General features: G+C 39.1%; 1 protein-coding gene across 36 annotated transcripts in view; it reads left to right on the top strand.

Moving 5' to 3' along the window:
- Nucleotides 1–15574, top strand: part of ABLIM1 (actin binding LIM protein 1) — a 208211-nt gene that overhangs the window by 119764 nt on the left and 72873 nt on the right. For all 36 annotated transcript variants that reach the window (XM_081005995.1, XM_081005994.1, XM_081006007.1 and 33 more), the window contains 4 exons: nt 214–397; nt 1577–1686; nt 12804–12930; nt 14431–14524. In XM_081005995.1, coding sequence (XP_080862121.1) covers nt 291–397; nt 1577–1686; nt 12804–12930; nt 14431–14524 — 438 coding nt within the window. In that variant the 5' untranslated portion in view covers nt 214–290. The remainder of the gene's footprint in view (nt 1–213; nt 398–1576; nt 1687–12803; nt 12931–14430; nt 14525–15574) is intronic.

Here is a 15574-nt window from a genome sequence, read left to right as displayed (position 1 = left end):
AGGTGACTCCAAGCCTCTGCTTGCACCACAGCTGAGTGGTGCCTCCAAAGCCATATCTCTTTCCTGTGTGGGCTGCCACTGGCATCGCAGTACATCCCTCATAATATTCTGTTCCACCAGCCACTCATGAACAAATGCACTTTTCAACTCCTTGATGTTCTATTGATTGTTGTTCTTGTTTGATTGGTTGTTGTTGCTGTTTTTCCTCTACAGTGTGCGGGTGCGACTTAGCTCAAGGTGGCTTTTTCATTAAGAATGGAGATTACCTTTGTACTGTGGATTACCAGCGGATGTACGGGACCCGATGCAATGGCTGTGGGGAGTTTGTGGAAGGAGAAGTTGTAACTGCTCTTGGGAAGACCTATCATCCAAACTGCTTTGCCTGCACTGTATGCAAGTAAGTCATCTGATGTTAGATAAACCACTTCAGGACTGCAGACAGTACCAATGCAAAGTAAGAGATGCATATTAAAAATTACATACATGATAAAACATTATATAAATGGTAAATAGTGGGGGGAGGGGTAACCTTCTCCCTAATACTATTTTCCTGCTGAAAATACTCTCTTCGTCCTCACCACTATTTGCCCCTGAAGCTGAGTGAAACAGAACCAAATTATTATTATTATTATTATTATTATTATTATTATACAATAACAATAACAGTAACAATATCATCTTTCTACTCCTGGGTTGGAAGTCAATTATAATTCATGAAAGCTATTTTCCAGTTACTATACTGTGAAGGGTTAAGTGTGAATGTAATTCTGAGTACATTGGAGCTTGGAAACTGAGCGAGAATCATTCCTGGTTAGTACTTGATTGGAAGGCTGCCTGGGAATACTTGGTGCTGTAAGCTTTTCCTTCTTATGTGAAAGGTTGTAGTTCAGTGCTATTCCCAGGGGGCCTACACTACTCTGTGACTGTTGAGAAGATTAGAAATTGCTCAAACTATGGGTCTGGTTGAGCACATCAGTTGCTGAGCATGAGCCATCTGATCAGCACTTAGAATAATAGAATCATAGAGTTGGAAGGGACCCTAAGGATCATCTAGTCCAACTACGTGCAATGCAGAAATATGCAGCTATCCCTTATGGGGATTGAACCTGCAACCTTGGCATTATCAGCACCATGCTCTAACCAACTATGCTATCTTAACTAATTTAAAAGAAGCTGGATGTCCAGAATGCAAAAGACTGCTACGTGGTTGATTTTTGCATGAGCATAGAAAGTCCATTGGCCATATTTCCCAAATGAAAACCTTCATGTATGCTAGACTTTTAAAAGAACAACCTCTTCATACTGTTCCTGTGATATCTTTTTTTTTGAAGCGAAACTATCAGGCAGTCTCATCTAACATCTGCTTCTCTTCCAGTGGAGGTGCATTTAGTCTTTTGGATTTTCTCCAAGTGCCTGGCTTTGCCAGTGTTGCATTTTGAACATTTTTGGCCCACATTCCTGCGAGATATTGATTTGCACCAAAGGCGGCGGCTGAAGAGAGATGAGAAAGAGACTGAAAGAATGAAACTCCACAGATAACCTTGAATTAAAATCCTTCTGTTCTTTCGTTCTCCAGACGTCCTTTCCCACCAGGAGACCGGGTTACCTTTAATGGAAGAGACTGTCTCTGTCAAATGTGTGCTCAGCCTATGTCATCCAGCCCAAAAGAACTCTCCAGTTCCAGCAGTAAGTACTCTGTAATCTTTTCCTAAACTACAAAATTGAACTCTTGGATAGCCTGCTCTCTATTTTGTACCATTTGTTCAGTATAACCTGAGCAGTACTGATTTGTTTCTGGGGCTGCTTAGTTCTGCATTCTGGAAATCTGAGCACTACATTTTTAACCATGCATGGAGAAGGTATTTTGTGAATTAGTCTCTTGAGCTGATCCCATGACATGTCTTTTCTCTCAAAATGCACTCTAGTCCCTAGTGCTTTTGATAGTAGATGCCCCAGAGAATATACAACCTAGTTTTGCCCTGTTGGTGTAAGTGCTGCGATTCCCATTAAAAGAAAAAAGTGAAAGTGAATTTGCAATGTTTCAAGTAATTGCTACGTATAAAAAGAATTTTAGAAAACTGAAAATGACCTGAAGTCTAGAGAGTGGTAACATAACATTTGATCTCACAGTTCCCTTATTGTGATGGAAAATTTGTATCTAATATAATATTTAAAAACTGATTTGCTGTACACCGTGTGTTTCCCCTTCCCTTTCCCCAAAGCCATGACCTCTGGTAATGCTCAGCTTTTGGAGTACATCAACTAGACACTCTCTACAAGTGTTTTATAATAATTACTTGTATCTCCTGATATTTTGGTCATGTCAATACTTGGACTGATTGGAAAAAGAGTAAAACGTTACAGGAAAGGATTAGCTCTTTTCTGTTTTCTAAGTACAAACATTTCAGCCATCCTGAATTGCCTCCTGAGGTTTTTAAAATCTCTCAGTACTGCTGGCAGTTACTGGCAATGATGGCTGATCACTCGTTTCTCACCTCTTGGTAGCTACTGTGGGGCATTTTCAAGGTCTGAATGAAATTCCAGATTTTTACAGTTGCGAAATTGGCAAATAATAACCCTATTGTAGTGTTATACGCAGTGGATATATGAGTTGTGGCTAGTTGGTTTGCTAGTTCAGGAATGCCAAAAGATCCTCAAAATCAGATTCTAAATTTTTAAATAAGAACTTCACAATTTCAGCAGTTGCACCTTTTTTTAATGTCATCTTAGGAATTAAATTGTAAACAACTGTTGACAGTAGTTTATAAAGAAGAAACAATTTTGTGATGATTATGTTAAGAGATATAGTGGCAAAGTAAACCAGCAATCCCATCATCCAAAGACGTATGTGAGTACATTTGTTGAGAGAGAGAGAGAGAGAGAGAGAGAGAGAGAGAGAGAGATTATACTATACAGGTAAAAATTCTGGTGGTCATCTGTTGTCATTGTTGAAGGGAAGTATAAGATAATGTTAATGCCAAGTTTTGCTAAAAACACCAGATGCTAATTCTGCTGGAAAATGAAGTTGAATAGAGTTTAAAAAGCAAACTTCAGAAAAATGGTAGCTGGCAAACATTTGTCTTCCATGTCGCTTCTCTCGTGTGATGGTTCCTACTCTCCTGCTCTGACAGGTGAATTTTAATTAGTGCAAAATATTCCAGATCTTCCGCTTCATTCCAAAGCTGCAAGCCTCATCAATCTTCCCTCTCCTTTTGAAGTCATGTTTTGTAATGTAGCCCTGTTCAGAAGTAAATCTCTTTTATACGATGTGTCTCTGTTACTTGGTTACTTGCTGTTAAGTAGATTAGCAAGAAAGCTTATTTGAGATAGGTAGAGAAAGAAGGATGCTAAAAATTTTCAATTGCCTTAGTTGTAGATTTTAGATAAAAGAGGATTATTGTATCTTCCAGTGAAATTTCTGTTGTATGTTTATGGTGATAATATTGGGTGTTTGTCTTTCCTTTTTAAAAGTATAGGTAGTTGAATATTTTAGCTGTGATGAAAGAGAAAGTGTATATTTTCATACAAGGGCTATGTGTGTTAAATCTCTCAATAAACACAACTCTATCATTCAGAACTCAGTGATATAATAAGATTGAAGGTAAAATAAATGCACCCCCATTAGTTTCTAATTCATTAATTTCGAATTCAGAGGAATGGATGAAAAAAAGGAGCAAGTAAGCTATTGAATGGAAATCCTTTCCTTCCATCGGTTTCTGACAGGAAGGATTCAATACTGAAACTGACAAGGGACAATGCATTGAATCTTGGGAGTACAGTACTCTGAAAGTGACAACTTTTGAAAACTGTCCAGTATGGAACATAGAAACATTGGCTCAAAAGCCTTCAAAAGGTCTCTGAGGCGCTGCAAGTTGGTACACCTAAGGAACATTCTGCAGAGAGGGGGGATCTTGGAGTGCCCTGGGAGCGACAAAACAGGAGCAGTTTTCAGGTGCTCACAACTATGCAATTAATGATTGCATAGAGAGCAAGGACACTGGAGGAAACATCTTTATGTACATAGGGTTGTCTCTTGAGTGGGAACCTTGAATGCGCAGGACTTAGGCTGGAGATGACACAATGGCAGGGGAGAGCCCCCGACACCTATCTGGATGGGGCACTGATGCTACAATTCCCTCATTGGGGCCTTAGTGGAACCTCTGCTGTCCTGCAACACCACAGCACTGAAAGGGTGAGCGGACTTGTCACCCTTTCGTTGGTTGCTTCTAAAATGAAGATCCTTTGTTCAGTTTGCATCAAAGATAGTAGGTCTGATGTCCATGGAGAGCAGTCCAGAACCTGAAATTTTAATGCCATTTAGACAGAAAATGCCAAGGTTATAGGTAACGGATTACAGTAACTGCAGAGTTACTTCATTGTGAAGCCAGAGCCAAGGGAATTGTAATAGTTTGGAACTATGATCTCTACTCGTCAGATATAATAACATGTTATTTACATAATAGCTTATAGAAAAAAATAAACATTTCCATCCAGGAGCTCACTCTTTTTCAAATCACTTTAGCTCTTGGTGTTCTCTCCCTCCCCCCCCCCTTCTCTCTGTCACACACACACACACACACGTATGACCAAGTCAAAGGAAAATGTGAGTTCAGAATTTGCTATATTGAAAGATAACTGAAATGGTTAAAAATCCATAGAGGCATATACTGAATGAAAATGAGGAGGAGGAAAGGAATTTGGGAAAGAGTACTGCTCAGGAATTTAGGTGTACACAGGTTCAATTCACTGCTCCATCCCCTCAATCTTATGAGATCTATTATAAGCATGAAGACTATTCTAATTTTATGAAGTTAAGCTTGTTGAGAATGTATAAATGCTATACAATGGGTTCTGAAATACAATCAAGCTGATTGTCACGTAGTAAATGCAGAATACTTGTCTGCAGAGACTTTTTGACACTTCTTCTTTGGAATTCCTCTAACACATACATGCTTCTGTAGAAATGGCATGTTTTTTCACGATTTCTTTGTTCCTGTTGACTGTGAAAAGACCTTGATAATGAGGATGCTGCATTGTTTCTGTCCATGAGCATGAGAACTCTGCCTTTATGTCTTTGTTTATGGAGAGAGAAGAGATCCAGCCACCACTGAACATTCTGAGTCCAAAGCTTAGTCATCTTGGTTACTGTCCCAGTTTGCACACTAATTGAAATAGAAACCAGTCTCTGTAGTGAAAGCAAAAACCAAACAAACAAAACAGAGCTCTATTGTCTGTTCCAAGGATCAGCTCCAAAATATTACTTTAACCTGGTAACAATTTATGACTGGAATGATGCCTCTTCTTTGCCTGAAATGAAGAGTGAAAATCTTTAATACTCTGGCTGTCCTCCCAACTCCCTGATCTTTTATCAGGCCTCTTTATGTTTTATAACTCCTATTCTGACAACACTTCCAGACCACAACAATAGCATCTCCCTGTGTCCATATTCTCTTTGTGAACAGAGATCCCCAAACATGGAACATCAAAATTATGCTACTAGGGTGCCCTCTAGATGTTGTTGGACTCCAACTCCCATCAACCCCAACCAGCATGGCCAAGGATCAAGGATGATAGTGGTTGTAGTCCAATATCTTCTGGTGCGCAGCATTTTGACTACCCCTGAACTAGGGTCTTTATTGTTCAGTCATATTGTCATGGTTTTCCACTGTTTAGAATGAAAGATTTCCTAAATCTACTAAAGATTTGAAATAGAATAGAATTTGAAAAGGAGCTGCTTTGGAAGCAAATTGGATCTTCTTGTACACTGAGAGGGATCAAAATATCATGGATCTAAGAGGTTTCTACATGTTACAAGTGGGAAGATTAGTAGAGAGAAAGCTATCTCTTCTCCATCCCCCCCCCCATTAGCACACTTGCTTAAAATGCATATTAAATTTACTTACAGAGTGCATTTGTTGTTATTGCCTAACACCTTGAATTTTCTTTAAAGATCTAGGATTTGATTGCTCAGTACATTTATAAAATTGCACAATTGGCTCAGGGGTAAGTTAACAGCTCAGAATCAGGCAATAGGCCCAGTTTTATCACTCAATATGTACTCACAATTTTCCATCTTCTTGAAGACTGAGATTTGTTGATAGCATCCTTTGAAATCAGCTCTTTATATTTGTAGTTTGAAACAATTGCATCAATTACTATTAGATCTCCTGGGAACGAACGCAACCCTAATTGTGGTTCTACAGGTTTAATTTTGCCAGTCATGACATATCCAGGCTCCATCTCATTCTCTTTTTTTGCCTGCCAGCCATATATAAATTATTTCTCTGCTCTCACACACACCCTTAAAAAACTGTGTGTGAGAGACAGAAGAACCTATATCTCCCTCAGATTTATAATACTTAAGACTGCCCTGCCTTGTCCTTGTAATGCTCTTGTGTTCTCTCCACATTAAGTGTTTATGTGCCAAAAAGGTATACTATTAAATATCTGCCAGAGAGAAACAGGTTCACCTATTGTACATTAAGTGAACAAGGCATTCATAAGATGATAGGGAGCCACTGGTAAATTGCCCTGTTCAAGGCCTGGATAAGACAGACCTTGAAATCCTGCTGCGTGTTTTTTGTCCCTGAAAGGATTAATCAAGTCCCCAGTGAGATATATCTCATACTCTTGGAGACTAAACATCAGTGGATTATTGTTCTCTATATACACAACAATGAATTTTTTCTCAGAGGAGAAGTAAAAAAGATATCTTAAATTTCAGTAAATGGCACTGTGTTAATGGCAACCTACATCCCTCCCTCCCTCCCACACACCATGCTGCTGTGCTGTATATTTATATGGGTAAAGGGGTCCATGGGAACAACATTATAAGAGTGTAAGAACATAAGAAGGGCCTGCTGGATCAGGCTGACAACTCATTTAGTCTAGCATTCTGTTCTCAACCAGAAGCCTGTGGGAAAACCAACAATAGTACTCTCCACTCTGCTGTTTCCAGCAACTGGTATTCAGAAGCAGAGGAGGTAGAAGGCTGCTATATCACTGTGCTTTAGTGAGAATATAATGGAATATGGTTTGCAAGTTTGGAGTGTAGCCTGCCTAATGCTTTACATGATTTATTCAAAATGAATGAATTTTCAGATGAGTATACCACACTATAAGCTGTAGTTTGTATACACAAAAACTCATGAAGATCACCCATTGTATCTTGCTATGTTGTGAATTTTTTGTATGTTATTGGTGATTTTCTGGGCTGGTTTTGCATAGTAATAACAGTGTACATGATTTATGGTGACTGTAGTAAGATCTCTCCCCACTCCCGATGTTTGTGTGTGTTGTTTTGCTGTGTTATACCAGGTTTTGCTGTGTGCAGCCCAATCACAGGCACTCACTAGGGTTTAAATTTTGCCTCCATATGCTATACATCTGTTGATACTAAGGAAATATTGTGGTACTGAAAATAAATAGATTTCTTGTTGCTGTGTCATAGTAGCCATTGCATAATCCACACTATTTCTCAGTGCAAATATATGGTTTCCAGGTTTCTCAGGTTCCTGTGTTACGATTCTGCACAGAGAAACTTTAAATCTTTTTATTTCAACTAGGGGGGTGTAAGTTTGCATGTATGTGTATTAGTGTCAATGTAAGTTGAAAGAACAGAGTTTAAACAAAGTGTCACTGTGTTGTAAACTGTAAGAACATAGCTTAGAAAGCCTGCAGTGAAAGTGATTATATAGGGCATGACATTTGTGTATGGTGAACGTCAGTTATGATATGTCAAAATAGATTTATTTTATAAAAAGCATTTTATTGCAGGCATTGGCAAAATACAGACCAGTCAGATTAGATCCCCAAGCAATATTATCCCCTTTTTCTGACTCTGTCCTCAGCTGCATTTTGAAATGATATGAGATATATATCTCTAGTCTCAAATATGTGTGTTCTAATCCTCCACATCACATCCTAATATATTAAATGGCATGTAGAAACAAACAGTAAATATAAATCCAAGTTGTTTTCACAAAAAAAGCCATCCCTGCAATGGATCACTTTTAGATGTCTCCTGCAGCACTGTCTTCTGGCAAAAACTTGTGTTGCGAGGTATTCATATTCCTATACTGCTGCATGAAGGCCAAAGGTAGCAGATTATCCTCTCTGTCCCATGTTTCTTAACGTGTTGCATTCTGATGGGCCTCGGCAACAGTTCACTGGGAATTCTGGGAGTTTTTTGAGGGGTGTTGATAGAGATGACTTTTGTGCTTTCAGACTAGCATATAGCCCCAAACTGCACATTTGTACAGTTAGTCAGGGGTGGCCGAAGACGTTTTGGTGTCTGAGGCGAAAAGGCTCCTGTAGAAGAGGCAGTGGAAGAGGATTGGAAAAAATTTAAGGACTATCTACAAAAACATTATAAGTTATATGAAAGTTGAGAATTTGCTAAGTTTTGGGAAAAACATGCTTCAGTATTGAGATTTGAAAATGATTGAAATTAAGTTATGACTGTGAAAAGTTTAAATTTAGAGTATATAATTGGATGAAAGTACAAAAACACATGAAACAAGGTATTAATTTGCTGTATAATTTTCTTTTATTGTAAAGAATGCAGGGATGGAAGATGTGGGGAAGTCCAGTTGACTATGAAAAAAGATTTGGAAAAGTGAATTTTCTTTTATTTAACTTTTTCTTTTTCTTTGTAAAATCGCTTTTGTTGTGTAATTGACGATGTATCCTGACCTTGGAAAAAAAAGCAATAAAAAAATATTATTTAAAAAAAAAAGAAAAGGCTCCTGTAGAATCCCCACCCCCACATGCCCAGCGACAAGGATTTGCAAAGGCTCAGAAAAGTGAATCCCTTGGAAAGCCTCACCACTCCTCCAGGCTGGGGTGGGAAAGCTTTGGAAAGCGCTTCTCCTTAAGGAGAAATGTCTTATGAAGCTCCCTTCCCATCCAACAGGGAGGCTTTGTGCAGGTTTCTTAAGAAGCAGCCAGTGCAAAGCCTTGCCACCCTTCTGGGCTGGGCTGGGGGAGCTTTGGGAACCACTTCTCCCTTGTCAAACCTCCCTTCCCACTCAGTGGCAAAGCTCAGCAGCAGAACACCTCCCTTCTTGCAGTCTCAGTGGGAGGAGGAAGCGTTCTACAAGGCGTTGCAACACATCTTCTCCATCCCAAAGATGGGAAAGAGGAGCGGCAATGCACCATGCTGGAACGCTCCCTGCTCTCACAGATTGGGTGAGAGGGGGGAGTGTTCTTGCGGTGGTGAAGCAGGGTGTGGGTGTGTGGGTGTGGGTGCGCGCACACACGCTGTGACTGGTGCTTCATCCCGCCTTATCAGTGAGCCAGCTCTTCAGTTAGTACAAGAGCATGTATATTGATTGCCCAGAACTCCACTAGATGGGACTGTGCCCTACCTACTTCTTGTCTTACTGTATACTACCCTTCACTGTTCAGTTAGTTGCTCTGTATAAGTACAGTGGCACAATGACTGTCCAGGAGCATGATACCTGCAGTTGAATTCCTCCGATTGATGTGGGTTTGAATATGCGAACATAAATCTAGACCTTTAAGAGCTGCTGTGCGTTTGGCCGAAAAAACTGTCTGTTTTGAGTTATAAGCAGTCGTATGAAGTACTGATAAGGGAGTAAAGCGAACTATTAATAACAATGCTTGTCAAAAGGTGTTTCAGAGAATCGTACAGTAATGATGAAGAAAAATAAAGGGTGATGATAATAATAATAATAATAGCGGACAATCTCATCCTTATGCTCCTCCCCTAGCATGGTGATGCAGAAGCTGCGGTCCTCCTGGTGATGGTGGGCTGTAGCTCTAGTAGTCTCTCGCCAGCATAGCTAATGGTACAAACCGTAATCCATCAACAATTGGAGGACCACAGTTATCCCAGCCTTGCCTTAAAATGTGCAGCCATGAAGCTGTGTTCTGGAATTGTCAAGCTGTCCACCAGGTACTATGATAAGTCTCACCAGCTGTAGAACATGCACCCTAAAACATGCTCCATAATCCACTGGAGCGTGCATGGTTTCTGTGGCATATGCTCAGGAGATTCTCAGGAGATATGTTGATGTGCAAAATGGTCTCTGGAAATAGAAAACTTGAAAACCTCTGATGTAGCCAGTAATGCCCAGACTACCATCTATTTCTGTTTTTAAGCTTGATATATAATACTATTCAAGCAAGTAACTATACACTAGACACACACACAAATGATTTTTTGCAGCAGGGGGGGGGGAATAATTCTGTTTATACTGCCATATAATTGGATCCCCCCCCCCCCCACAAATGTAAACTATTTGAAAGACACAAATCAAGATATTTTTCACAATTCAAAAAATAAGCTTTTACTTTGGACGTCAAGTAAAACTTGCTTCTGATCGTTACTCTCTTAGAAGATGAAGCTCATTTCCCTGAGGAAATTGGGTCCCTTTGTTGTATGCATGCCACTTTTGATGGCAAGGCTCTTCTGTAGCTGCTGGCAAGGATTTGTTTTGCTCTTAGCAAAAGTAAAATAAATTGGCTTTGAAGCATTTTCTTTGACAGATTTATTTCTTGATGCTACTTGGCTGATGGGCTCTGCATTATTGTGCATTTCATAATATGGGGTCTCATCTATAGCTCTCTTTATCAAAACAAGGTACAAATAAATGGAATTGTGGGATTCTTTTTTCCACATTTGTACATGATAGATCATTGGATGGGTCCATTATAGTGGCTAAGTTTGGCGGAGGAAGATGATTATATTTTAAGGAATGTATAAACTGCTTAATCAATGTATCAATCAATTTTTAAACAATTAAAAATACCTATAAATATACAGTCAGCAAACCCTGAGGCACCCCAAGGGAACAGAGCACCTATGCAAGTGATGCAGATAGGAAGAAGCAATCTCTTCACCGTCCATAGTCTGAATACATTTGCTTCTTGGAACAACACAGAGCAGCTTCATGTCAGGCCCCTTTTCATATTTCTTGATGGCCAGTTCAAATTCCTGGCTGTTGGGCATCAAATAGGAGATATTTTGGACATTCTGAAGTCACCCTGGAGCACTTTCATTTTTAACCAAAATATATGCAACTCAGGGCTTGTGCTTACTATGAGTCAATAGCATTTGGGGACACCTGACCTGTACTGTCTGAATATAAAGACTGTCATCCAGGATCAGACTAATGGTCCTTCTAACTTGATATTCTGTCCACTGATCTGGCCAGTGAAACATCTCTGGAAAGCTCACAAGTAAGACACAATGGCAGTGTTCATTTCACTGGTTAGATCAGTGTTTCTTCTAGTTCAGAATCCTGTCCAGCAGCTAGATGCTATAAGGAAATTATAATTTAAGAGTTGCAGTATAACAAGCTAGTCCAACATTCAGTGACATCACTTCATTGATATGGAGAGTATTTTTGCATGCTTTGGAGCTATGCAAAACATGTTACAGGGAATAATTAATTAATAAAAACAGTGGCTTTTGGAAGTCTAATTGGCTTTTTGTGGGTTTGTGAAACTTGTAGCCAGGGTAAAAATTCTTCTCACATGACAACACATGATATTTCATTACAATATAAGGGCAAGAGGTTCCAGTAGCCACATTGGCACAATGGCTTTCTGGGCATTTACACTCAAAAGGTTCCATGAATAGTTTGAACTGCACAGATCAGGGTTTTTTTTTAATGCTAATTGAACTAGTCCTTTTCCACAGTGACTCGACTGGTTTCCCTTTCATTGTTCATTGACTGCTGCTTCACATCAGTTGGTGTGTGTTGATATAAGGATGTCGAAAGCAAATAGTGAAGCTGAGATACTGAAACATCAAAATGGATCTTTGTTTTTTCTTTTATTTCTTGTCCTAATGACAAAGCCAATTGCAATATTTTTAAAAGTTTATTTTTCATAATGGAACCAGATTTTTAGTGTTTTGCACTAAAAAGTTGGTTATTTGAATGAATCACAATCATCTGTGAATTTTTAATACACTTATTTATTTATTGAATTGACTTTCTGTGTCAATTTTCAGTGCAGAAAATCTTCTTGTAGCTTTTTGGCTCCAACATTTATGACCACAATTTTGCAATACCTTATAAAAATATACTCTAGGGTGTAATGTAAAGGAAGGTAGATACATTCATACTTCCTGATGCAACTTTTATTCCCTTAGCTTTTTTCTTGCTTCGGATAATTTCAGAAAATCAGGACAAGGTTGCCTTTACTCCCAAATTCTGAAGTAGGGTCTAGGCCTAATAGCCCGTTACTTTTTTTACCAGCCTGAAATATCTGTTGAAATTCTTTCTTTTTGTATACTTTTTCTATACCTATACCCAAGAGAAGCAGAGAATGAAGCTCTGATTTCCTTAAAAGAAAACAACCCGATCTTTTATACCCTCACCCCTTACATATTCTACCTACTAGCTTTTCATGACAACATTTAGAGAGTTGCTGCCATCTAAAGGGTAGAAATGTAAAGGACAATGAGAGGAATGAGATAAAAAGGATTGTCAGCCCCAACTCCTTGAAAGGGGAAATGTTTGATCCTGGATGCTAATTAGAGTAGCTGTATGCAAAAATAAAATTAATCATATTCTTGCATTTTGGTGAAGCTGGAAGAAAATTGTCAGTTGTTTTCTTTCAAAGACAGAGCTATATTTGCCTGGATCTAAACTTAAAAATAATATATGGTCTGCCAGCCAGATGTTTTAGAATTTTTGTTCTACATAGAATTTATGTACTGGAGTACATAAAGTATATTATATTGCTTCATAGAGATGGTAGCTAATCTTGGAGTGGCTGGCTGGGGGAAACGCAAGTCAACTGATCTATGCATATTGTTTTATTTGCAGATTGTGCAGGCTGTGGAAGAGATATAAAGAATGGACAAGCATTACTAGCACTGGATAAGCAGTGGCATCTGGGATGCTTCAAATGCAAGGCCTGTGCAAAAGTCCTGACTGGAGAATACATCAGCAAGTAAGCAGCCCCCCATTTAACTTTGTTTCATTAAATTCACAGTGGTTTGACCCGTTTTTTTTGAATAAGTGACATTACCAAAGATATATTACGACAGGATCTCTTAGTGTTCCTACTGGTGAGTACTCAGCTAGAAGTCCTGCTCTTGATCCACTGGTAATACCCACAGTAGAACTGACCCCTTTGCCCAGCAGGATTCATTCTTATCAGAGGACCATAATGTGAACTAGACAGCGATACAGTGGTATTGCCTCCCTTCTCCTTAGATGTCTGCAAGTGCATAAGAAATTGCAATAGATTTTGGTAACAGATCACTGTGCATCTCTGTCTTATGAAGTGGAGGAGTGTACAATCTAATCTGCTTCCACTATATTCCACCTCCCTCCATATCACATAGAGAATCAATGTGTGTCCACTCATCTTCCCAGATAGAGTAAGCCATCATTCCATTAAGTATCACTTCTCAAATTGCAGCAATTGCTGATTCTTCAGAGGCAAGAGAAATATTGCACAATATACAAGGCGCTAACTGAACAGCCAGATTGAAATAATAGGTGTCATAAATGCATCCATCTGTGTTTGAAATACATGAGGTTCTTGATTCCAGGCAGATCTTTGCTGAATGTTGTTGCTTGAATGGCCAGATAAAACTTTTCTAATATAAACTGCACTGTCCATTATTTCTTATCTGACTTGTGTAATTGACAGCTCTACCTGCATAACTTACACCTCTGTTCCACACCATGACGCTTGTATGGGGCTAAAAAAAAAGAGAGAGGAAGATTTTTCTGTCACTGAGGATACCAAAGGAAACAAAGTGGTGCTGAAAATAAACATAAAAATAGAACTGTTTGATCAGGGCATCTGCATCACTTCCTTGGCTTACGTGACACTTGATGTCAGATCAGTTCTCTAAACTGTCAGACATACTCTCATTTATCCTAAGTATTCCTAGCAGTAGTGGATGGCATGGTGGGGCAGCCATGCTCATACAACAACAACCACAACAACATATTATTTGTACAACAACAACATCGTATTATTTGTACCCTGCCCATCTGACTGCATTGCTCCAGCCACTCTGGGTGGCTTCCAACAGAATATAAAAGAACACATAATAAATCAGACATTAAAAGCTTCCTGATTCAGGTGTCTATGGAAGGTTGTATAATTGTTCATTTCTTTGACATCTGATGGGATGTCCACAGGGAGATGCTACTATTGAGAAGGCCCTGTGCTTGGTTCTCTGTAACTTCACTTCTTGCAATGAGGGAACTGCTGGACAGCCCTCGGAGCTGGACCTCAGTTTCTGGGCTGAAAGATGGGGGTGGAGACACTCCTTCAGGTATACAAGGCCAAAGCCATTATACTTGCACAGACACATTTTTTAATTGTTGAGTGCAAAACAGCTACCTTGTCTTCACCCCAGCTGTTTCAATGCATCAAATATGCATTTAGCATATTGGAGAAACTGATTTACATCATGTGGATTACTTTCAGAGATGGTGCACCTTACTGTGAAAAGGACTATCAGGTTCTCTTTGGTGTCAAATGTGAAGCATGCCACCAGTTCATCACTGGGAAAGTCCTGGAGGTAAGAGAGCTGCATGGCTTAGTGTAACAGTATTTTATCCATTGTTATTTTTCTGTTTAAAGGAGAAGAAATGAAGAAATTTGTATGGTAGGAGCATGGCCGACACTTCATTCTACTGTAATATTTTCTAATACTAAAAGGATATACTTTAAATGTAGTTTTAAAAGAGAATACTCTTTAGTCCTGGAAAATGCTTGTTGCAAGAAAGTATCTGAAGTATCTGCCAAGGTAGAAAATAACAATACAGAATTGTGTAGAGTGAACTCCCAATTCTTCCTTTGACGTTAAATCTCTTGACCTCAAAAGATATCTTCTCATTTGAATAGTTTACTTCCTGGTTCACATAAGAGAGAGTTCTTCTCTCACACACAGCAGCTCCCCTGCTTTCTAGGCTTGCCAGCCCCTTTCCCTAACCCTCCTTAGACCTCACCAACTCCTCCCATACTCCCCATTCACCTCACCAACCCTGTCCCCTTACAGGGCTGACAATGCGACTAGAAAATAGGAATCAACAAAAAAAATGGCTGCCAACTATGTTTCATTTTTTGGAGCTCAAATGATGGATTATTCAACATCTTCAGCATGTTCTTCTTGGTATTTTTGCAGAAGTAGATGTCTGAATGCTTTGGAGCAGTACATTTCCTACATGCTGTAACACTTTCTTTTACTTTAGTTTGCTTTGTGAACATTTGAAAATCTTTTCTCTGCGTAGTTTTCCATAGATTTTGTAAGAAGATGTGTGTGCACTTTAGATAGATTAAACCAGTACTGTCATAGAAGAAATACACCAGAGGGCAGCACTAGTCCCTATAAAAGGAAACTCTGGGTTTTTATAAAGATTGAGGTTGTGTATCTAGCATGTTTTTCCTCACCTTTCTTATTAAATTGGATTTTGATTCATTACTGCTCAGCTGGTGGAGATTACAAAACTTATTGGGTTCTACGGATATTGAGAAGCAATAATTTGTCAAATGAGATGGAGACATTGACCTGGTTCACAGGACAACAGTAAAGCAAACTATAGCCTACCAGGACTACACAAACGTGGGT

Source organism: Podarcis pityusensis (genome assembly GCF_964106645.2).
Source record: "Podarcis pityusensis genome assembly, chromosome: 5".
Classification (NCBI taxonomy): Eukaryota; Metazoa; Chordata; class Lepidosauria; order Squamata; family Lacertidae; genus Podarcis; species Podarcis pityusensis.
This window is presented reverse-complemented; position numbering and strand designations above follow the sequence as displayed.